The 25101-nt window shown below is 44.7% G+C and overlaps 1 protein-coding gene across 1 annotated transcript in view; it reads right to left on the bottom strand.

The window, feature by feature from the left end:
* The window catches only part of LOC306754576 (nucleolar protein 4-like), a gene marked incomplete at both ends in the record, with an annotated part of 168178 nt that extends 148482 nt beyond the window's left edge, over positions 1–19696 (bottom strand). Inside the window, 4 exons of the mRNA XM_079238594.1 lie at positions 14002–14409; positions 14746–14909; positions 18258–18349; positions 19596–19696. Of these exons, the coding sequence (XP_079094720.1) occupies positions 14002–14409; positions 14746–14909; positions 18258–18349; positions 19596–19696 (765 nt within the window). The remainder of the gene's footprint in view (positions 1–14001; positions 14410–14745; positions 14910–18257; positions 18350–19595) is intronic.
* Positions 19697–25101: the final 5405 nt, after the last annotated feature.

Here is a 25101-nt window from a genome sequence, read left to right as displayed (position 1 = left end):
CAGCCGTTGGGACAAACGGTGGGACACTCAGACTCTGTAGTTTTGTGTGTTTTTTAACAAGCACAGACTCGGCAGACTGACAAGAACATCATTACGTCTCCGGCCAGAAACACACAGCTGCTCAGAAAGAGGTGTATCTGCCTCAAACACACACACAAACACACACACAAACACACACACAAACACACACACAAACACACACGCACGCCATGACACCTTTTAACCTGCCAGCAGCTCTTAAACTGTGTGGGGGTTTTGTTCTTTCTTTGTCCCTAAAGACATCCGACACTTTCACCAAACAAAGACCAGGTGAGTGTGTGTGTGTGTGTGTGTGTGTGTGTGTGTGTGTGTGTGTGTGTGTGTGTGTGTGTGTATGCACACCAACTTGTGGGGACTTCTACTGTTAAACGTGAGGACAAGCAATTTTGTTGCCATGGATACAAAGTGATTTTTTAAGGGTTTAGGTTATAAGTTCATGGTTCAGATTTGTGAGCCGTTGTGTCGTCACGTTACAGCAGCGTCCATGTCGGACACTGTTTACTACGAGTGACTGGAGCGAGCCGGGGGCTGCTGCATCGCACCGTTCTAAAACATACTGTAGATTTGTTTTTTCTCAGCGGATGACTGTATACAACTGGTCACTTTAACCCCGTTTCCAGCAACTAGTCCAGGTTGGACCAGGACAGGTTGGTGCGCATTTCTTTGCATTTCCTGAGGCAAAACAAGGAGCAGGTGCCAGAATATCTTCTGCTGGGGTCCCAGTCTTCTGGATCCAACCAGAAAAGAGTGGAACTAGAAACGAATTTGGCTTAATAGTTGTTGTTCAGCGCTGAGAAGAAAGTCACATCTTGTTTTTATGTGCAACAAACAACTGACCTGTTTACTTCATATCCAACTCGTACTTCCTCACCACCTCCATCAGCTGTTTATCAAAACTAACCGTTTAACCTTACATAAGCAGAAATACAGAAGCATTAACTATCCACTTTGCGGTTTCTCCCGTTAACCACACCCACCTCTAATGTCCAACCAATCACACAATACTTCTCAGAACCACACGAGAAGAAAGCCCCCGATCGTGTCCACGAGAACTACATTTTCTTCTCGCGGCATCGAGATCAAGACAAAAGTTTGGCTTCTCACTGTGTGTAACAAGTTTTAGTTGTTTAACGCCACATGCCAAGAAGAACAAACACAAACTGCTGTTTTGTTTGTTTCCTGGTTCTTTTTTTATAACTTAAGAAAGGTGTTGCGCCGGTATGACACCACGCTTTCACACAGCTGACCCATCTGAGCTACGACACCATGCCTGCTGGGTAACAGCATGGTAGGCTGTGGAAACACAACAGCAGTCAGAGCTTATGGAACTTCTCTGGTTAGCTAGAGGTAAGCTACCAGCAGTCTATTATTTCATATTTCTGGCATGCATGTTGTGTTTTTATCATGCATTATTAAGGCAGCCTAGCAGAACATCCATTTTGATTCTCTGTATGTACTTGGCATATTAGAAAGTGACTTAATTCAAGTGGCAGCCCAGGTAAAGGCAGGATCTTCTCCGCACAGCCAGCCCAGGTCGGTGGACTTTCACCGTCTCTTTCCTGTCAGGCAACTTTCAGACAAGGCAAAAAGTCTCTTGTGTTTCTCTGTTTGACAGTGAGTTCATAGACATGGTTGTGTTGTTTACAACTCAAACAATCAGACGTTGGGACTCTGCTTGAATGCAGGTCCCTGATGGTTTCACCCATCCAGCAGCGATTACAGTTTCAAGTCCCTCAGAGTCGGATATAAACGGGCCAGCTGCAAGGTTCTCAAAGACATCCATGATTTACTTTTTGTGTCTGTTTTTCAACAGTGTGCCCAGAACTTCACCCCTGATCCGGCCTTCCTGTAACCTCTGGCACACATGAACAGTCGCTTTAGTCTCACAGAGGCTAAAGGGTCAAAGCGAGGGTAGAACACACACAAACACACCACAGTCCAACAAATTCCTGTCAATTTAAGGTTCATGTAAAGCCAGAATAAGGGACTCTTTGAGATAGCAGAGATCACTGATGCCTGATAGCAGGGGCCACCCCCAATTAAGCTGCCCTCCTTAGCAGATAGACCCCCAGACGCACCAGACGACCCTGCAACCAAAGCTTTACATGTGTGTATATATGAGCAGGCCCAGACACCGGGGCATCCCTCACCCTTTTATCATAAAAGAAAGACAAATATGCAGATATAACGGCGAGAAAACAGTCTTACAAGATCGTGTTTACTATCAGAGCTCTAAAATAACAAATTTATTGTTCCTTATGTTTAGTTCTTATGTTTATTGATTAGCAGGCTTGTGCAGAGCTCAACATAAAGCCCTGTGCAAGTCTGAGTCCGAATCAAGTGTGTTGCAGCAGGGAAACTTCTAAAACCTGATTTAAAAGTAATGTTGATACCTGATGATAGTTTCTATTAAATACAGGTGAGAGGAGCTTCTGTAAACGTTCAGTGTTTCCACTTTTCATGTTGTTCTGGGAATGTGTATGTGGGTTTATTTATGATTAAATTATATGGGTGGTGTGTGTTTTACATGTAGATGTGTGTGTGCATATGGGTGTGTGTTAAGAGAATATCAATTTGTTAAAGCATTTATACATTGGTTGGATTATTAAAAATAATATGATCTGAAATCAAAAAGAGTAAATATTGTCAGTAAAACTGCTGAAAAGGTCAGAATGAACGAGCTTATTTTATTATTAGAACAGCTGACCTTCGTTTGTTTATTTTTAATAAAATCATCAAAATAAAATATAAAGCTCTACTGGTGGGTCACCTGCTCTACTGGTGGGGCGCCTGCTCTACTGGTGGGTCACCTGCTCTACTGGTGGGTCACCTGCTCTACTGGTGGGGCGCCTGTTCTACTGGTGGGGCGCCTGTTCTACTGGTGGGTCACCTTGTCTACTTGTGGGGCGCCTGCTCTACTGGTGGGTCACCTGCTCTACTGGTGGGTCACCTTGTCTACTTGTGGGGCGCCTGCTCTACTGGTGGGTCACCTGCTCTACTGGTGGGTCGCCTTGTCTCCTGGTGGGGCGCCTGTTCTACTGGTGGGTCGCCTGTTCTACTGGTGGGTCGCCTGTTCTACTGGTGGGTCACCTTGTCTACTTGTGGGTCGCCTGCTCTACTGGTGGGTCGCCTGTTCTACTGGTGGGGCGCCTGTTCTACTGGTGGGTCACCTTGTCTACTTGTGGGTCGCCTGTTCTACTGGTGGGTCACCTTGTCTACTTGTGGGTCACCTGCTCTACTGGTGGGTCGCCTTGTCTACTTGTGGGGCGCCTGTTCTACTGGTGGGGCGCCTGTTCTACTGGTGGGGCGCCTGTTCTACTGGTGGGGCGCCTGTTCTACTGGTGGGTCACCATTTCTACTTGTGGGTCGCCTGCTCTACTGGTGGGTCGCCTGTTCTACTGGTGGGGCGCCTGCTCTACTGGTGGGTCACCTTGTCTACAGGTGGGGCGCCTGTTCTACTGGTATGTCACCTGCTCTACTTGTGGGTCGCCTGCTCTACTGGTGGGTCACCTTGTCTACTGGTGGGGCGCCTGCTCTACTGGTGGGGCGCCTGCTCTACTGGTGGGTCACCTTGTCTACTGGTGGGGTGCCTGTTCTACTGGTATGTCACCTGCTCTACTGGTGTGTCACCTGCTCTACTGGTATGTCACCTGTTCTACTGGTGGGTCACCTGCTCTACTGGTATGTCACCTGTTCTACTGGTGGGTCACCTTGTCTACTGGTGGGTCACCTGCTCTACTGGTGTGTCACCTGCTCTACTGGTGTGTCACCTGCTCTACTGGTGGGTCACCTTGTCTACTGGTGGGTCGCCTGTTCTACTGGTATGTCACCTGCTCTACTGGTATGTCACCTGTTCTACTGGTATGTCACCTGTTCTACTGGTATGTCACCTGCTCTACTGGTGTGTCACCTGTTCTACTGGTATGTCACCTGTTCTACTGGTGGGTCACCTGTTCTACTGGTGGGTCGCCTGTTCTACTGGTATGTCACCTGTTCTACTGGTGGGTCACCTGTTCTACTGGTGGGTCACCTGTTCTACTGGTGGGTCGCCTGTTCTACTGGTATGTCACCTGCTCTACTGGTATGTCACCTTGTCTACTTGTGGGTCACCTGCTCTACTGGTGGGTCGCCTGTTCTACTGGTGGGGCGCCTGTTCTACTGGTGGGTCACCTTGTCTACTTGTGGGGCGCCTGTTCTACTGGTGGGTCACCTTGTCTACTTGTGGGTCACCTGCTCTACTGGTGGGTCGCCTTGTCTACTTGTGGGGTGCCTGTTCTACTGGTGGGGCGCCTGTTTTACTGGTGGGGCGCCTGTTCTACTGGTGGGGCGCCTGTTCTACTGGTGGGTCACCATTTCTACTTGTGGGTCGCCTGCTCTACTGGTGGGTCACCTTGTCTACTGGTGGGGCGCCTGTTCTACTGGTGGGGCGCCTGTTCTACTGGTGGGTCACCTTGTCTACTGGTAGGGCGCCTGCTCTACTGGTGGGTCACCTTGTCTACTGGTGGGGCGCCTGTTCTACTGGTGGGGCGCCTGCTCTACTGGTGGGTCACCTTGTCTACAGGTGGGGCGCCTGTTCTACTGGTATGTCACCTGCTCTACTTGTGGGTCGCCTGCTCTACTGGTGGGTCACCTTGTCTACTGGTGGGGCGCCTGTTCTACTGGTGGGGCGCCTGCTCTACTGGTGGGTCACCTTGTCTACTGGTGGGGTGCCTGTTCTACTGGTATGTCACCTGCTCTACTGGTGGGTCACCTGCTCTACTGGTGTGTCACCTGCTCTACTGGTGTGTCACCTTGTCTACTGGTGGGGCGCCTGTTCTACTGGTGGGTCACCTTGTCTACTGGTAGGGCGCCTGCTCTACTGGTGGGTCACCTTGTCTACTGGTGGGGCGCCTGTTCTACTGGTGGGGCGCCTGCTCTACTGGTGGGTCACCTTGTCTACTGGTGGGTCGCCTGTTCTACTGGTATGTCACCTGCTCTACTGGTGGGTCGCCTGCTCTACTGGTGGGTCACCCTGTCTACTGGTGGGTCACCCTGTCTACTGGTGGGTCACCCTGTCTACTGGTGGGGCGCCTGCTCTACTGGTGGGGCGCCTGTTCTACTGGTGGGTCACCTTGTCTACTGGTAGGGCGCCTGCTCTACTGGTGGGTCACCTTGTCTACTGGTGGGGCGCCTGTTCTACTGGTGGGGCGCCTGCTCTACTGGTGGGTCACCTTGTCTACTGGTGGGTCGCCTGTTCTACTGGTATGTCACCTGCTCTACTGGTGGGGCGCCTGCTCTACTGGTGGGTCACCTTGTCTACTGGTGGGGCGCCTGCTCTACTGGTGGGTCACCTTGTCTACTGGTGGGTCGCCTGTTCTACTGGTGGGTCGCCTGCTCTACTGGTGGGTCACCCTGTCTACTGGTGGGGCGCCTGCTCTACTGGTGGGTCACCTTGTCTACTGGTGGGGCGCCTGCTCTACTGGTGGGTCACCTTGTCTACTGGTGGGGCGCCTGCTCTACTGGTGGGGCGCCTGCTCTACTGGTGGGGCGCCCGCTCTACTGGCGGGTCACCTGCTCTACTGGTAGGTTTACTGGTTTATTGCACATTTCGTTCTATCATAACATATCCTTTCTATCATAAACTATATTTTTCATTTTCAATTTAATAAATGTGACTAATAATAACCTAGTTATATTATCATTTTTAAAAGATTCATTTCATCTTATTTTTGTTTAGTTTAACCATCAGTATAATCTATTTTTGTTTTAAAAGCGTTTTTTTTCTTTCAGAGTTCTTGAGTTTTTCTTAAGTGGGAAAAAATATCAATACTTGTATTGGAATCTAAGAAAAAGAACCATAAACGTATGGCATCGTATCAACAGGAAAGCTGGAAGATGTAAACAACAATTTAACAAGTAAAAAGTGTTTAAAATGCACTTTTAAATAAATGTAAAAATATTCTGAATGTCCCTGCAATGGACTGGAGAGCTGTCCAGGGTGTTACCTGCCTTTTGCCCAAAGCCAGCTAGGATAGGCTCCAGCTTCCCGCAACCCTTCATTGGGCTAACCGGTTAGGATAATGAATGAATGAATGAATATTCTGAACGTCAAACTGCAATAATAAACTCATTTATGTTTTAAATCCCAAAAAGTTGCATTTTACACCTAAAAAAAACCTGGATTTTCCATCTCTGGTACAGATGTGACACTACGACGTTCTCCAGATGTGTTTCAGTCTGTCGGCAGAGAATTAATCACTTAACCTCGTGTTTCCATGAAATGATGAGCAGCTCTGACAAAAGGAGGATGATGCAGCTGTTCTTAAGTTGTAGAATCATTCTCACCCTGGAAACAGCTGGATTAAACTTCTATCTGCTGCTCGGACTGAAACAATGGCAAAAAGGGGGAAGTAAGCGTTGCATGCACTTCACTCTAGTTTCTAGATAGCAGCTATTATTAGTCTGAACAAACCGCTCGGTGTTTCCTTCTCAAATGGAGGCCCAGGCGTTTGGACCAGAGAAACTGGATGTGTTTACTACAAGCGGAGCCACGTTCCAACATGGTTTTTGACATGTACAAATACCGTGTACGGGTCGCCAGTCCATTGCAGGACCAATGTAGAGCACATGCAGACTGCACAGGGTTTTGTTGCTGTCTCTATGCAAATGCAGCCAGAATTTATTCTGTTTGTGCAACAAACTCCTGCAAATATGAAGTTTAATGTTTTATTAGAGAAATGATTTATTTCCCTGCAACACATGCTGCAATGCAGTTATACACTAAGGCAACAAAAGGCACAGATCAAACTGTGTGAGCATTTAACAGCTAATTAGATCAAGCAGCAACAGATCAGGAACATGACTGGATATAACAGGAGCATTTCAGAGAGGTAGAGTCTCTTGGATGTGAAGTTGGACAGAACGTCAACTATCTGAGACAAAATGAGTCAAAAAATTCAGGAAAATGTTCAACATAAAACCGGGAGAAGTTGGAAAGTCCCACCATCCTGAGTGTATAAAATCATGACAATATTCAGAAAATCAGGAGGAATCTCTGTATGGAGGGGGACCCTGATGACGAACAGTTCACTGTGAAATCCTGAAATCCACACATGCAGGTTAAAGCTCCATCATATGTGAAGAGGATCCAGAAACACGCCGTCTTCTCTGGACCAAAGCTCATTTAAAATGTTCTGAGTGGAAACCTGGATGAAGATGTGGAATAGTTTGTGGACAGCATGGACGGCGTGTCCTGCAGACTAAAGAGGAGAGGGAGCATCCAGCTTGTTATCAGCCTGCATCTCTGATGGGATGGGGTTGCATTAGTGCCGATGGCGTGGGCAGCTTCCACATCTGGGAAGCTCCATCAATGCTGAAACATCTGCTCCCATCCAGACAACGTCTCTTTCAGGGAAGACCTTCCACCATGCTGGACCACATCCTGATGGTGGAACAGGAGAACTGGTCCAGCAGGACCATGCTGGACCACATCCTGATGGTGGAACAGGAGAACTGGTCCAGCAGGACCATGCTGGACCACATCCTGATGGTGGAACAGGAGAACTGGTCCAGCAGGACCATGCTGGACCACATCCTGATGGTGGAACAGGAGAACTGGTCCAGCAGGACCATGCTGAACCACATCCTGATGGTGGAACAGGAGAACTGGTCCAGCAGGACCATGCTGAACCACATCCTGATGGTGGAACAGGAGAACTGGTCCAGCAGGACCATGCTGAACCACATCCTGATGGTGGAACAGGAGAACTGGTCCAGCAGGACCATGCTGGACCACATCCTGATGGTGGAACAGGAGAACTGGTCCAGCAGGACCATGCTGGACCACATCCTGATGGTGGAACAGGAAAACTGGTCTGCTGTAGTCCAGACCTTTTACCAGTACAAAACATCTGGAGCTTCATGGAAGCAGCTGGAATCCTGCATCAGGACCAGAACAGAACAACGTTCCTCTCCGACCAGCAACAAGCTAACCATCCATCATGACCTACCGATGGGTTTTTCAGGCTGCAAATCTGCAAAAATGTTCACCAAAGACGGAAATCAGCGAGCAACACAGATGTTTTCTGACATTTAAAAAGGTGTGACAGAAAAGAAAAAGAAGTTTTATCATTTTTCCCTTCAGCTACATAAGAAGATACCAGAACGATGGAACGGACTCGCTTAGCAGCTCAAATAATTTCAGACAATTACGCTTCAACTTGTCCTTCCAAGTTGTCCTTACTCAACTTATCTTAAATAACAAAAAATAAACCAAAGTTCAAATTATGCAGATGACTGAGTCGTGACCAAAACTAAAGGATAATCTAGTCATCAGACTGTCAATGAAATAAATCAACATTTTGTGAGAGGCGCCACATATTTTATCTACTTCAGAGTAGTCCCAACGGTACTTACGTAGTCGTAGTGAAATCCCACTGAAGTATTTCAGAGTAAAAAGGAGCCAGACGGGATTCATTCAGAGCACGGTGACAGCTTTTTAGTTTAAACTGAGAACCGAGGAACAAACTGAGGAGAAAAAAAACAAAACTAGGAACAGAAATCTAACAGCTGACCAGAACCAAAACCCAGACGGTGATGCTTTTATCAGTTAAGTAACAACATCTTCCTCATGAACTGAAACCGGATGAAGTCCCCCTCCAGATGAAGGAGACCAGCACACAGACCAGAAAACTGCAGACCTCCAGAGGCAACCTCCAGGAGTGGAAACCATTTTGCCTCCTTTTGGTACCAAAAAGACTGTCAGACTATCAGAGACTATCAACACAAAGACTCTCGAAGTCGTAAAGAGGATGTCCAGCAGCACCTGGGAACCATTTCTCTTCACACCGTAAACCGCAGACTTCCCATCACCTGCAGAAATACTCTGATTACTCTGCAGTTCTGGTTGGATCTACCTGCCTTTCCATTATAATGTTTCGCAGAATAAAAGCAATACTTCTGACGTTTCCCGACATTTCCACTGAGCCTCTAACCTCAGGGATCCACTGAACATGAAGTCGCGGTCAGCTGCGAAGGTCCGGCGCAGCTGCACCGTGGCAACACCAGTCAACAGGACTGGTTTCACCAGGTGCGTTCCTGAAGCGTCCCAGAAGCGCCGCCGCTTTCCGCTTCTCTAAAATACACATCGCTTTGATTTTCCTGCTTTATTCCAGAGCAGAGCGGATCGATCAGGCAGGAAATCAGCTGATGGAAACCAAAGTGGATCCAGAGGATTTTGCCAGTAAAAGACTAAATGTGTGGCCCTGCAATGGACTGGCGAGCTGTCCAGGGTGTACCCTGCCTTTCGCCCAATGATTGTTGGGATAGGCTCCAGCTTCCCCACAACCCTGAATTGGATTAAGCGGTTTGGAAAATGAATGAATGAATAAATGTCCACTTTGGATGTATTTTACTCTGAAACATCAACATTTCTCCATCTCCACCGACACCAAGTTGTTAGCTGCGAGATGGTTTCACTTAATAAACGACAGTGTGGAAAACAGCGTTTGTCTTGTAGAAGGAAAGCTGAGCGATTTCCTAACCCGTTGTTTTGACTCCTATAAAGACATAAAGAACAGCGCGTGAGACGTGGTCGAACTCTGCCTGATCATTTATTTGCTGGTGTATTGTTCACCTTAAAGCAGTTTTATAAAGCTTCTTTGGTAGTCCTACACCAACTCCGGCACGATGATGCAATCCTGCATGCATGATAACGATAACGCATGCGCGATAACATTCATAACAACAACGCGTACAGAAACGTCTCAAGTTTGGGAACATTTAAGCCTGGACAAGGGAAACAAAAAGATCTCCTGCAGGTTTGCCAAGCAGACCTTGCTTATCATGGCAGCACGTCGGCCATTTAAATGAAAGAGTCTGATTCGTCTCAGTAAGATTACTTTCTACGCTAACTAGCAGACTGAGACATCACAAATAAAAATATTGTCTGACTGAATGTCTGATTAAAGTATTTTAAACTAGAAAAGCACTCTGAGAGCGCAGATCTCCACCAAGCATGTTGTGATTAACACCCAACAAAAGTTCAAAGTGATCCAGAATCCAGGATCTCTTCTGGATCTCCACCAAAATGTAATCATTTGTTCCTTGTGAGACCCCAAACATATCCTGAAAATTTAATCAAAATCCAGCCATAACTTTTTGAGTAATGTTGGTTACAGACAAACAAACTTCGGCGAAAACATAGCCTCCTTGGCGGAGATAATTAAAAGACCAAGTAAACAAAGTCCGCAGAAACGTAAACAAATATGTTGGACCCCCGTGTCCACCCAGTGGCATGGAAACAAACAGCACCTCTACTGAAAGCACACATCCCACAGATTCCAGTCGTACCAGTTTAATGTCGCTATGACCAAGATTCACTCAACCAGAGTCAAAAGAAGGCTGAATTTATGCTTCAGGTTGAAAAACATCATCATATATTCTGTCTTACCTTTGCTGTTTTGCCTCCAAAACTTTAATCCATCGACATAAAACTGCATTCAGTAAAGCGACTACGTTTCCCACGGTGCTTCGGGAGTAGTTAGGCGGACTAAATCACTATTTTCTGCCCGGTAACAGCAGTTTGATTGGACGACAACAGGGGTCAGTCATTCAGCGTCACAAACATTTCCTGCTTTGTCGATTGGTCACATTTATGTAAACATGATGACATCAGCGTGATTCTACCATGATTAGAAAGAGGGGTCGGTCGTACCAATCGGCCAATCGCAGCCAAAGTTACGTGCATTACGCACACGCCCACTGCATACGATGACGTGGTAGTCAGTGGCGTGGCGTCTGCTTTGTACTTTTTATTTAAAACCCAGAATCCAGGATCTCTTCCGGATCTCCACCAAAATTTAATTTGTTCCTCGTGACGCCCCCAACATATCCTAAAAGTTTAATCAAAATCCATCCATAACTTTTTGAGTAATGTTGCTAATAGACAAACAAACTCTTACGAAAACATAACCTCCTTGGTGGAGGGAATTAAATGCATGCAGTCCGAAGAAGAGAGCCACTATGGGCCCCCTTTCTGCAGAGGAAGCAGACCCTGCAACAGGCGACCGCCTTCACATAGTCAGTCTTAAAGATGCTGATCTACGATATAAGGCCATTTCATTCATTTTATAACAAATTTGTATTTCTTTTTTTTACAACATTTTTTAAATATACTAAATTATAGGAACTATTTCATGTTAGCCTGGATGTACGTTTTATGCCAAACAACCGCTGTCAGGCTACAACGCGTTTTTATCAGTCACCTGTTAAACGATTAGCGCGCTGCTATGGTAACGCCCCGTAACGGAGGGATATTACAGTGTTGAACTATGTATAGGAAAATAATGCAGCCAGTTGTCACTGACAATGGTATAAACTATGTTTAGGTGAACTTCCACAACCTACTGCAGTTATTCTACATTGACCTGCAGCCGGAGCCGACTGAGACTGGCCGCCTGGGAGTGCTTTAGGACGGGAGAGGCTCCCGCTGCTCCTTCCTTACAGTAACTGCAGAACAATATGTGCCTTCAAGTCAGTCGCCAAAACACCAGAAAAGTCTCTAATAACTCCAGTAAAAGCTGCTGGATTTGTCGCTTTTAACAAAAAAAGTCTCCAGATTTAGCGAGAAAGTCTCCAAGTTGGCAACAGTGTCTGAATGAAAGCAAGCGGCTGAGGGAGGAGTTTACAGCACAGCGCTGCAACGCCAGAGACGCTCGATTAGCAGCTGAAGACAGCAGGAGAGGAAACTGCAGAGAGAAAAATAATCACACCCTTTTATTTTTATCATGGTTGGAAACCCAGATCGTAGTTGAGATTAAAATCCGATTAATCTTCCAGTCCTAACAGGCTTTACCGCGCTCATCTTTTGTTATTTGCATCTTTTTGATTTTGGCAAGAATGTAATGAGTCATTATTATCAGCAGCATGGAAAATAAATGGGAATCTCACCAGACATGGACATGCGACTCTTCGGACTTTTTTAGTGGCTTAACGCTCTAGTCACTACACACGACACTTTTGCAATATGCTTTTATATCAACACCTCATGAGAGCGTGAAAACTTTTATTGTGACGTTCCAGTTTTACGTAACTCTGTGGGGAATATAGACGCAGCTAGCGACGGACAGGAAGCTGAATGGTCAGTTTGTGTGAAAAGAAGAAAGAACACATTTCCATGTAGATTTTAGGAGAAACAGGAGGAATAAGCTAAATACCTGCTGAATCCTGGAGGAAAAGGCGGAGACGGTGGAGGACTACATATATCTGGTATTCACCTCGTCAGAAAACTGGACTGGAAATGAAGTGAACTGGTCTGTCTGAGGAGACAGAGGACTTTCCAGTCTTTTTAAAGCTTTAGTCTTCAGTCTTTCCAGCAGAAAATGCAGCATATTCTAGATGTATTTAGAGGGAAATATAATGCTTGGAGGAGGAAGTGGGATTCTTCCATCACTGGGTGTTCACCATATTTTCCACTAACTGAGAGAAGCATCACTTCAGTAGATTGGCTAAGAATGAATTATTCTGTTGTCCAGAGAACCGTCCGCAGTGTCTGATCTTCACATCCTTCACCAGAACACACATTCCCAGTATTGTTTAAAGCAGCACAATGTGACTTTCTGGTCTTAAAAACAGGCACTTCTGATTCGTTTTGATGACATTTATTGTGCACATTCCTGAGCCGTAATGGTCCAGAAGCATCCTGAGGCTGAGAATCCAAAGCATTGTGTTCCAGCCTGGAGCGTCACGCGACAGCCGGGTTTTACTTTATCCGTCATGTCGCACGCTAGCAACTGGATATCAATACGTTGGCCGTTTTGGAAGCACAACATGACTTTTTCAGAAAAACAGGCATTCTTCAGGCATAATCAGAGGGGAAAACCAGAATAAAGTCACAAAGAAATAAGAGAAGAGTCACATGAAAATGACTTTCTGACTGGAAAGAGCTCAGAGAACAGGTAAGATGCAACATGGATGCTTTACAATTCGCTGTCAGAGGAGGGCGGCATGCTGAGAAAATCTGCCAAAGTTCCGCAACACTTCTTTAAGAAGTAAAATATTCACACAAATTCACAAGAACTATCTTGTTTCTTTCTTTTTTCTTTATTAATCCCATTTGGGAAATCCAGGTCTGCGTTTCAGAGATGAAGTTCTGCATATCTTGGTTGGAATCAGTGATTATTTAACTTCCTGTTGTCTTTCTATCATCTCCAACCAGTCGGCCCATTCTCCTCTGACCTCTGGTCTCTTAAGACAAACTGCTGCTTGCTGGTTATTTTCTCCATTTCAGACCTTCTCTGTAAACCCTGGAGATGGTTGTGTGTGGAAATGCCAGTCCTCAGAACAACCATGCAACGTTCAAAGACACTAAACTCTTTTCTTCCTCATTCTGATGTTCAGCTTGAACTCCAGCAAGTCATCTTGACCATGTCTACATGACTAATGTGTATTAAGTTTCTGCATTACGATTGGCTGGCTGGATATTCGTGCTTCCAGCAGTTGGAATGGTGGATCTCATGAAGTTTAATGTAAATTTTTCAGTTAACTTTAAAGGTTTCTCACCAGAAGATATAAAGGGATTGGTTACTAAATAAATGGATAATTATTCTAAAGAGGCAAAGTCTGCAACTGTAGTCAATATACCAGCCTACAAAACAAAAGTTGGAGCATGTTTACCAGCAGCAGGGTCCATTATTAAAACTGGAAAATCTGCTACTGGTGGTGCGTTCAAATCCGCAATGGAACAGGTGTTTTTTTGTTTGTTTGTTTTTGTTTGTTTTGTTGTTTGCTTTTCCCCCCCAACAGTAACAAAATAAAACTAGATCTTCTGATGGATGAAAACTGCTAAACCCACACACAACATATAAACTGGAAAAACTGCCTTCACACACACACACACACACACACACACACACACACACACACACACACACACACAGTGTCTCTCACACACACCTGAGAGGAGGGGGGAGAAGGTGCACCAACCGTCGGCTTGATGGGGACGTACAGCACCGGTCCGTCCGAGGAGCCGTTCTTCCCGACCTGGAAGCCTTTGGACTTGACCCAGAATTTAAACTTGGCGTTGATGTGGTTGGCTCCTTTCTCCTGCGGCACGCGGCTGCTCTCCTCGTCCCCCTGGAGGAGGGTTTGGAGGATTTTGTTGTATTTGCGCCTGGTTACTGTCTTTGTCTTGCCGGAGTCCCCGTACGTCCGCAGGCACCACTCCTGAAATTCACCGACCGCCTCCACGACCCGGTCCGCCCCGCCGCCGCCGCCGCCGCCGGGGCTGACGGGACTCCGGTTCCGGGGGTGGCTCTCCTGCTGGTGACTGCTGAAGGTGGTCACCGTGTCCCCCCCACCGGTGTGCCTTCTTGTTGTCATTCTGCACCTTGCCTGGAATAAAGCACAGTTATAAGCTTTTAAAATTCCTCTGAATTTGTGCGTTAAAACACAAAACAGCAAATTTATGTTTAAAACAAAATCTCGTTTTAAAAATCCAAATATTCAGAATATTTTTATGAAGCGCAGGTTGGCTCTAAGTCTACCATTTACACGCTTCTCTCTTCAGAAAGTGTCCAAATGAAGGTGTGGAAATGGGAACGAAGTGTTTGGATGCAACTCCAGGCTCCGGATCCCACGTCCTCCTTCCTCTCCGCTCTTACGCACCGCTGGATGGCCACGGCGGGAGGAAAAACGCCTGGGAATCCGAAAATGCCTCAATTTTTATACCAAATCCCGCCAGGAAGTGTGAGACAGAAGCAGGACCCGGAGGGTGGACGGGGAGGGGGGTATGGAGAACCAGAACCACAGCTCCTCAGACACACCTGTTAGCTGCGTGGGTCGGTCGGCCTGTCCCGTGGGGGGGGTGTCGGTCACCGCCTCCTCTTCCTCCTCTGACAGAAGCGAAAGAAAGCAGAGACACGAGGTTGTTTATGTTCACATTAAAAAGAGAAGCAATCATTTTAATGTTGATAATTTTACCTGTTGTGTCTCCTTTTCCTCCTCCGAGAGACAAAGACACCTGTTTGATTCCCTCAGCAGCGCCTCACGTCCCCATCCTATACGCTGTCGGTGACATAAGCCTGTCCTCTCTGCATCCGGAGATGTGTTCCTGAACGCAGCACACACACATTCACAGCTAACGACAGGAGTCCAACGTGTCACCCCGGACAGTTATGGGACGTGCACGCTCGAGCTCAAGCCCAAAAGCAGGAAGTGTCACAAAAAATCACCCAAAGGCGCAGCGCAGCGTCCTGCTGCGCAAACACCACAAGCACGGGACGTTCCTCACTCTGCAGAGCGGGGAAGCAGCGTGCACTCACATATTTACACAAATCTGTTGGTATATCTCAGGTCTGCCATTAAAAATGTGAGTCAAAGGTAAAATAGGTCTTGTAGGAGGATTTCTGGCGTCTATGGAGAAAGAACTGATTTATCTTTGTCAGAATTGGTGATTTGGTCAGTTTTTTCCAGCTGAAATGGTTAGTAAAATAATTATGGTGTGTTAATGCAGATGGGGACAATTATGGGTTTTATATTGAAGGCAACCTGATATTTTTTTTTCTTTCTTTTTTTTTTTTTTTTTTTTTTGCTTTAACTGTAATGTTTTTTATTATGAAAAAAAACTGAGGCTACAATTCCCACAGACTCACCAGAACTGGACAATAGAAGATGGAGAAACGTTGCTGGTCTGATGAGTCTCCAGTTCAGCTCCACATTCACATGGTAGGATCAGAATCTGCTGGAAACATCATGACAACATGGATCCATCCTGCCGTCTGGATCAACGCTTCAGGCTGCTGCTGGTGTGATGGTGGGGGGAGGTTTTCTGGTCCCAGTTTGGTTCCCTTAGTACCAACATGACACGGTTTAACCAGTACAGCCTACCTGAGTCCTGCTGCTGACCATGTCCATCCAGCTCCTTTTCCATCCACACACACCGTTCCATCTTTCCCTGAAATAAATGGGTCAAATGGCCCCCTTACGTCGCGTCCAGGGATGCGTAAATGCACAAAAAGTGTTTCCATCACACTTTTTTTAATGTACTACTTCTATATGAAAACATCAGAACAAAACACCTCATGAGCGTATAAAACATTCTCATGATATTTGAGAAGTTTTTGGAGATTTTTTTATAGCAATATTCAGGTTTTATGCAATGCTAATGATACGTAGCTTGGTCTCTATTTTAGATGAGATGGAGGTTACCAGCGATGGACTGGCGAGCTGTCCAGGGTGTACCCTGCCTTTCGCCCAAAAGACAACTGGGATAGGCTGAATTGGATTAAGCGGTTTGGAAAATGAATGAATGAATGGAGGTTAGCAGGAGACTAAAGCTGCTTTTCCTTTGGAAATGTTTAATCTGCTGTAAATGAACCCGTTTTCTTCCAAGAGGTTTGTCTGGAGTAGTGTGAACGCTCATTTGCACCTTGTTTCAGACCAAAGACGCAAACTATTTGAAAAATGGGTGTCTCAGTTTAACTCCAAGTGAACCCTGGTGCAGTTTGTTGGCAGTGTGAAAGGACAGTCAGCAAGCTTGAAAGTACAGCTGCTGGTAAGGGACAAACAGCACCAACATGAAACTCCAGGAGATCACTCTGCGACCAGCACAGGGTAACTGAGACGCCGGAGGAGGAGATCAGCGAGACAGACTTCCTACTGCTAGTTGGAAAATCTGTTTAGCTGTCATTTAGAAGAACGCAGCACAGCGTAGGATCTGTTTTCATCGTCACCAAGAAAGACATAAAGGTGTCCTGTACCCGGGGAGCGCAGCTGGCGCACTGGGGTGCGACCTGGCTGCCGCTAGGTGGCGGTCTGGGGATCCTGGTCCTCCGTCGGTGTGGGCTGTACCCTCTGCCTGCGGGGACGGGGGGCTGCTCTCGGGCTCTTGGGGCCCTGGGGCCTGCGCTCTGTCTGCCCTGGGTGGCCGGTGCCCGGCGGGATCAGCCCTTGCCGGCCTGGGCCTGCTTGGGCCTGTTCCCCCTGACTGCAGGGGACTCTGGTTGGGGACCTCCTTCGCCACCTCCTGGGTGGATGCATGGCTGGCTCCGGAGTGGGGTGGTTGGGATCTGTACCTGGGGGTGACTGTCGGTTACCCGGGTCTCTGGGTTCTCCTGGCCTGCCTCTAGCCCTAGGCGGGCGGGGTCACATTGGCATGATCACTCTTCTCTGAACACGTTCCACTCTAAATGTTCTGCATGAATGTTCTGCATGTGTCACAGTCACTGAGTCATCCAGCAAGTTTACAGCAGGTAGCTCTCTTTCTGTCTTTCTGATTTAACTTGCTAGTTTCTGGTCCTCCTGATTGTCAATGGTTTTGTTCTCCACAGGGACCATGAATCTAGAGTTGGCTTGTGTGGGTGTATATATATTTATGTGTGTGGGTGGATATGTATGTGTACATATGTATGTATGTATATGTCTGTATGTATGTGTATGGATATGTATGTGTATATATATATGTATATATATATATATATATATATATATATATATATATATATATATATATATATATATATATATATATATGTGTGTGTGTGTATATGTATGTATGTATGTATATCTATCTATGTATATGTATGTATGTATGTGTGTATGTGTGTATGTATGTATCTATGTATATATATAATGTATGTACGAGTGTATATACATATATATGTAGGTGGGTATGTATGTGCATATACGTGTATGCATTGATCTCTTTTTGTTTTTTATGTTCTCTTTTCTGTTCTCTTTCTGCCCCTTTCCTGTCCTTTCCGGTCGGGTCCAGCAGCTTAAACTCTGTAATACAAACTATTATCCAAAGCAAATAGAAAAATAAAATAAGAATCAAGAAATACAAGGGGATCATTACATCTATAAAAGTTCCCCTTGGCAAAATAAATTTGCTCAGCAGAACACAGTATCCAGAACACCAGTCTGCTTGCTTAAATGCTGGACAAGACAAAAAAAAAAAAAAAAAGAAAGAAAGACATAAAGGACACTAAAAAGGCCTAAAAGGAGGATCAGTGTGGGACTGGTGGAAGAGATGCTGCTACCTTCACCACCTGCATGTCAGCTTTACTGCCTAAATTAGCCTGAAGCTAACACCGGTCTCGTTCAGACAGACGTGTATGTTTGCATGGTTTCAGCAGCTTTCAGCGTCACGCTAAACGCCGGCTTTTTGTCATCGTGTTTACAGCTTATAAACCTTTCCACCGGCCTTTCCAGCGACAAAGCCGCCGTTTAAACTTCCTCACCTGACTGAAAACTCCATGAAGTATTGGAAGGCATGGTTTCATCAGTGTTGGTGAGGCTTTTTGGTGCACGGCGGCTACCATTGTTGCGATAGCTGTTCGAAAGGCGAGGAGCTTGAAGACGTTAATCGTTTGAATAATTCCTACACATTGTCCCTTTAACAGGTACGCAGAAGAGACTTTTCCTGTTTTAGCTTCACTGCTCTGGCTGCCTGTTCATTCTTTTATTGGTTTTTAAGACACTGAATGACATTTGAGACATTTTTTGACTCGTCCGGTGCTTCCTCTGATGGTGTCACGGTGTTGGGTGGAGGTGTGGACCCAAACGCTGAGAATGAGGCAGAATGCAGAGTAGCTTCTGGGAATTTTGTTTATTTAACTGAATCAAGGAGCAGATGCAATGAATCAGCACTGAGAACATAAACCAAGGGGTATAAATACACAGAGGGAACAACAAGGAACAGGAGAACTGAATCAGAAAATCAAAACTAGGTGAGCTGATTAACAGGAAGCAAAATGGGAGACGATACACCAGGCAACAAAACTACAAAATAAACCCGGAACTAAAGACACTACACAAAACATCACACCACATGGCTACGGTTACATGGTGTTTTTTTGTTCAAATTAATAATTCGGAATTAAATCATTCAGAATTAAGGTATTCTCCTACGAGTTTACATGAAAATAATTCCGAATGAAGGTTTACATGAAACACGTCTTACTTAATTCCTCTTTAGAGCGGCGGGTTGGGAAGGGTTCTGATTGGACAGAGGGTGCACGTGACGTATGACGTATACCGGAAATAAACAAAGTTGGCTCCCTGCTTCTCGTCTTTTCAGTCGTAACTTGTAAAAACTACATAATAAGAACCAGTTTTTATTATAAATGTGAAGTAGCAGCTCAACACCAGCATACTACTTCACTTTCTGCAGCGACTGAGAAGGAGAAGAAAGATAGACCACCGAACACGGGAGGCAAAACAACGCGCGTCATCGGGACAGGACAAGGTAACGAGTGTTTTTATATAGATCTATATAGATCTTTATATAGATAAAGTCCTATCTATCTATCTATCTATCTATCTATCTATCTATCTATCTATCTATCTATCTATCTATCTATCTAGAACGACCAAATGAAGGTTTACATGACAGAGGAATTAAATAGTTCGTAATAAAAATGTGAATAAACCAGACACTTAGATTGGAATTAAGTTTAATTCCGAATAGAAATTAGCATTAGGAATTAAGTGTTTACATGGTCGTTTTTCATCAGTTTAAAGGGGAATTATATTTTATTTGGAATTAAACAGAATTTAAAACTTCCATGTAAACCCACGGCATGACGCATGGGACCACTCCTCTTCCCGGCAGTTCATGTCGGCTGCTTGAGTGTGGCGAGGACGCGACATCAGTGGACGGAGCCTTTGCAGTGGCCATTTTTAAGTCTCTACATGAACCCAACTCTTTTATTTGGCCTTTGACTCCAGGTGACAATTGGTTTTTATTATTTTTAATTATTTATTTAATTTTTATTATTTATTACCATTTATTTATTTATTTACTTATTTATTTTATTTTTACTATTTTTATTATTGTTATTTTAATTTGTTTAGTTTTGCCTTTTGTTTTATTATGTTCTTAAACTTATTTCATGTCTTTTATATGGCTTACATATTCCAACTGGTCAGTATCTGCTGTTTTTAAAGAGCTTCCTAAATAAAGTTGGCTTGCTTTGTTCACAGATCCATAGTTAATATTAATATGGATCATCTGGTGTAATATGATCTTTCTTTAAAGGTTTTCTTGTTTCAAAACAACTTTGATTTTCATTCTCAGCATTTCACAACTGAATCCCGTCTGTTACGTGTGTCTTATCTGAACCCCCAACTTTCCCTGCAGGATTAAAGCAACATAGATGAAGAAAATAGAGAAACTCAACCAGGACGATGAAAATAGCCTTCCATCATGGGAAGTGAAAGTATGTTTCAAAACGCTCTAGTTTCTCCTCCCACTCCCCTTTTATTTCCGCTGTTTGGGAGGCCAGCATCTGGCCCGGATGCAGACTGTTGCTGGGAAACTGCTCAACATGACTTCTGATCTGAACCAAGGCCGCTTCGGTTCTAAATATTAAAGGAATTAAACAGAAAGTAAATCTATCACTTGAATGAAACTTTTTAATTCCCTCTGACTTCATCAGACGCTGCAGCGTCATGCTGCTTTCATACCCAGAACAGTAAAGGAAGTTTCTGATCAGCAGCCAATGGAGATGCAGCGTTCCTCACTTTCACAGCCAATCAGAAAGAATGCATCTAATCATCTTCCTTTAAATTGTTTTTATTGACATTTTTCTTTATGAAGAAAGCAACTTTTGGTGCTTTTGGACACATTGACATGATCCGCCTTCCAGACTTTAAAAATGACAAGAAATTAAACATTAAATCTTCATTTCAAACCAGATTTCTTCCGTGGAACGACGTCTGAGTCTGTTCAGTTTCATGTGTCTGTTTTACTTTCCAGGATGTTCCTGAAGTCTCCTGAAAGTTTAACAAATTTATTAAAAAGCAAATGAATAGATAATAATCTGGAACTTATTACAAAAGGAGGAGCAGATGTTCAAGTCTTTTTTTTGTTGTTGTATTTATAAACCAGGATCACCAACCCTGATCCTCCAGGACAGTCCTGCAGGTTTTCCAAGTGTCCCTGCTGCAACACGCCTGACTCAGACTCAGACAAGCTCTGCACATGCCTGTTAAATACACAGTGATTTGAATCAGGTGTGTTGGAGCAGGGACACTTGGAAAACCCGCAGGACACCGGTCTTCAGGATCGAGGATCCCTGATCTATATCCTCTCATGTTCTTGGTCGTCCATTCCTCCTTCATCCAACACTGTCCTCGTCTCCATAAATGCGTTGTGCCGTGCTGAGGAACATGATGATGAAGGACGTCCATAATTATTCCTGTAGTTTTGTTGACTGTATCTGGAACACACATCGTGCATTTTCTTGAGGAGCAGCCATGTTTTAGGGTTCTAATAAATAGTAGCGCTTTCTTTAAAAGGGAACCTGTAGGAAAATAAACAATGAAATTTGATTTAAAACGTTGATAACTACTTTGAGAGAGAGATTTTTTTGTTTATCCGCTGCTTAACACAAAGTGCTGCTAACACAGCTGAGAGAAGTTTCAGTTATCCTGCTTCATGGCAGCGACTCATTTAGCCCGACATTCAGGGTCAGCAGGCGGTCTGAAAGATTAAATTCCATCGCTGGGAATCCGACTGGAACATCCACAGCACCAATGTAGCATAACTGTTTTCAACATGAACAGCTAGCTGTTGCAGCCGGTTGCAGTACGAGTCATACGATCAGCTGAGGATGGTCTATACCACACATTCTACCGGGACACCATGTGACTTTTAATTTCAATTGACGCCATGTCTCACGGTCCCCTGCTGATATAAAAACACTGGTCACACGTGTCGAAAGAAAGGAAAATAACGAGAAAGGAACAGAAAAAGAGATACAAGAGTCAAGGTGAGACTGTTTTACTGGCTCACAGGATGCAGAATGGATGCTGGATTAGCCTTCATTCACTCCGAGGTTTGTTGCTGATACAACAAGAAACAAAAACATTTCTTCTTGAGGCTGCAAGAACAAGAAAACATTTCGTATCGGTCAGTTCATACTCCACAAGGAGCTTCGTTTGTGACTGGGTAACTTTTATCGTGCTGTGTTCAGTTTCCTACTTTCTCACCACCTCTGTTCAGCAAAACTATCTGTTCAACCGCCCATCAGCGACAACTTTCTGCTTCACACTTTTCTGCGTTAACCACACTTCCAACCAGTCACACAATGCCTCTCAGAGCCCCACGAGCAGAAAGTTCTTCTCACCAATGTGACGAGAATAAGCCCAAAACGACCCAAACCACAGAAGAAGAGAATCTCTCACAGATACCTGCTGTGGAAGAAAAGCAGAAACACAAGTTAATCAAACCAGAAACGTCAGATATTTCTGAGTAAAGACAGCAGAGAGGAGCCCAGCGCATCATGGGAAGTCCCCCAGCAGACTCGGTCTCTACAGGGGTCATCAAGCCAGACCGAACTGAGTCTGAGGCCTGATCTTCCAGGGCGTCTGCTTCCAGAATCCAAATGGTGCCACAGAGACGGTCTGATAACTGGAGGTTCTGCCTCCCGTTCTACTTGCAGGACCTCCAGGAACCAGCAGTAAACCTGCAGTCTGAGAGCAAAGAGCTCTGATGGGAAAATCTGGAACTCTGATCTGTTTAATATCCAGCGAAGGCTGGTCACTAAGAACTTTGTCTGTACGGAAAAGCTTCAATTCTGTTCTGAACTGAAGAGGAAGTCAGTGAAGAGAAGATAGAACTTTATAAATGTTATCTCTGCTGGTCATACCGCAGCATTTTGGGTCAGATGGAGGCTTTTCAGAACATTTTCGGGACAGAATAATACAAGGGAATATCAGTAGTCCAATGTGGAAGTAATACATATATGGACTTGTTTTTCTGGATGTCTCTGAACGAGGATGTTCCTCATTATGTAGGTCAAAGAAAGTGTCTTAAAAATCTATTTCATGTGAAAGTCAATGTCACTCACATGATTCTTTTCTTCTTTTAAACAATAAAAAATATTTGACAATTTGTTTTTAAAAGAGAGAAACTTTGCTGTGAAATGAATGCGTTGTGGAAAAAGCTTTTACCTTCTTCTTTCACAGGATTTTTTCCAACTATCTTTCAAGCTGAACTTCAGTTATAATTACAGAGTGCCGTCTGCGTGGTAATCAGTGGTATTGTTCATCCTGAAATGAGAACATCTCTGAATATTATTGTCAGCTTTTGTCTGAGGCTTTCGAGGGTTGGGTGAAACTGCCCCTTCATGTTTTTTCTTCCTCTTCTGTTTCAAACACAAAGTGATGAAATCTTTGCAGTCAGTTTGTTGAAACTTAGCAACTGCAAAAGCTCAGGGGGTGGGGGCTGAGGGTGCTATCCCAAACCACGATAAAACGGCAAAGTGGTTTAAGTCTGTCTGTGGCTTTGGAAAAGCAAACAAGAACTTAATACTGTAATAATTCCATATAGGTCAACTTAGCATGTCCAAAAAAACATTGAAAGAAACCATTCAGGAGTTAAGCTCTTCATATTGTCCCAACAACTTTCCTTCAAAGTGTCTCAGCTGCATGTCACCTGACCATCTGCATAAATAAAACTTTTCTTTTGTCAGATCATTTCCCACAAACCCTAAAGAATGTGGGTGTAGATACTCAAACAAAGATACTATACGGAGTTCCCCAAGGCTCCATTCTGGACCACTTGTCATTCTATATGTACTTGCTCCCTCAAGCTCAGCTCTATATTACTGTCTTTGTCGGGTAAATCTGGTCCACATCAAGCAGCAACTTCTGGCGGTTAAAAGTAAAGCCTATGCGAAGTGCATAAAACTGCAGTTCCCCCTTCATCCACTAGGGGCTGCAAAACAGAGCAAATCCCCATAGACTCCCATGTTAAAAAGACCAACTTCACAGCAGAAATAAACATGTTTACAGCAGGAATAAACATGTTTACAGCCTGGTACAAGAATCTATTTTCAGTTTAATAGGTCAGGTTTACCTTCATGACAACTGTGGGGGGAGTGAATTTTTTCTAACTCGCCCGTATAAAAGTAATTTAATCTCGATGTTCATCATATTTAGGGGCGTGTCCTTTTGACTGACAGGTACCCGATCTCCTGCTTCAAGTAAGAAGAACGTAGAACAACCACGGTTTTTTACCGGGTTAACAACATGACTTAGCTTTAGCCTGCTTACCTCAGTTAGCTGGTTAGCTCCTGTTATCTGTTATTTCCATGCGAGACGACACGCATGCCCCTGCCAAGATGGTGATGGTAGGAACCGCCCACCGAGCTTCAATTCAGCTCTTCAGAAACCTACGGGTGACGTCACGGAGGCTACGTCCATCTTTTTGGGTCCCAATGTGTTCAAATGTGTGTCATGGTTTGTGGGTTTTACGTTATGTTCGAGTCTTGTAGTTTTTAATCTTTTCTTCCTTACCTACCCACAAGAATCACCGAAATACATCAAACATGATGGGCACCAGTGCATATCTTGACAATTTCCCAATGATTGACTCGTGCTCCCCCCTACCGTCTCAAGCTGCTGTCTCTTGACTTCCTTTTCATATCCACAGACGGACAATAGTTCATTTTTTTGGTGTCATCAGACAGACAAAGTGTGTCTCTATTGTAGACAATACGGTGCTGGAGCATCACCTTCCAGTTTGCCCAGATGATCATATGGAGGGCTAATTGTTGGTGTTGCCTCACAGGAAACTGGTAAAAACATGTTTTGTCTATGCGTGCAATCTCGTCCCAACAATTACAATCGTCAAATTCCCAACAACTGTCTGGAATCTCTCTGATTTCACTCTGATTTCCAATTTCACTTGACAGCCTGGTTTCCTCCCTTCATCACAGGTGTGGATGAACGTGTTTAAAGGTTTTTTTGGTGGTCGCGACCAGGGAAGCTGTGGCTACAAATGTATCTTACCATCACATGAATAGATTTAATATAAAGCTCTTGGGGTGGCCTGTGAATCGTTATGTAAATCTAAACCTTTATTATTATCAGTTATGTGCATGTGTGCATGTTCTATGCATAATTTATGAAAAGGAATTAATGTGACACCTGCTTCTTGTTTTGTAATCAGTCTCTATATGCTCAAGGTTTTCCTTTATCCATCCCCAGTTTGTTGTGTGTGTTCTCTGTCAGTTCTATAGTCTTTATGTGTGTGTTAGTGTCATCAAGTCTGTCAGTTGCGGCTTTTGTTAAATG

The sequence above is a fragment of the Telmatherina bonti genome (genome assembly GCF_933228915.1).
Source record: "Telmatherina bonti genome assembly, chromosome: 4".
NCBI lineage: Eukaryota > Metazoa > Chordata > Actinopteri > Atheriniformes > Telmatherinidae > Telmatherina > Telmatherina bonti.
The sequence above is the reverse complement of the archived record's forward strand: the minus strand, read 5'-3'. Positions and strand labels throughout refer to the sequence as shown.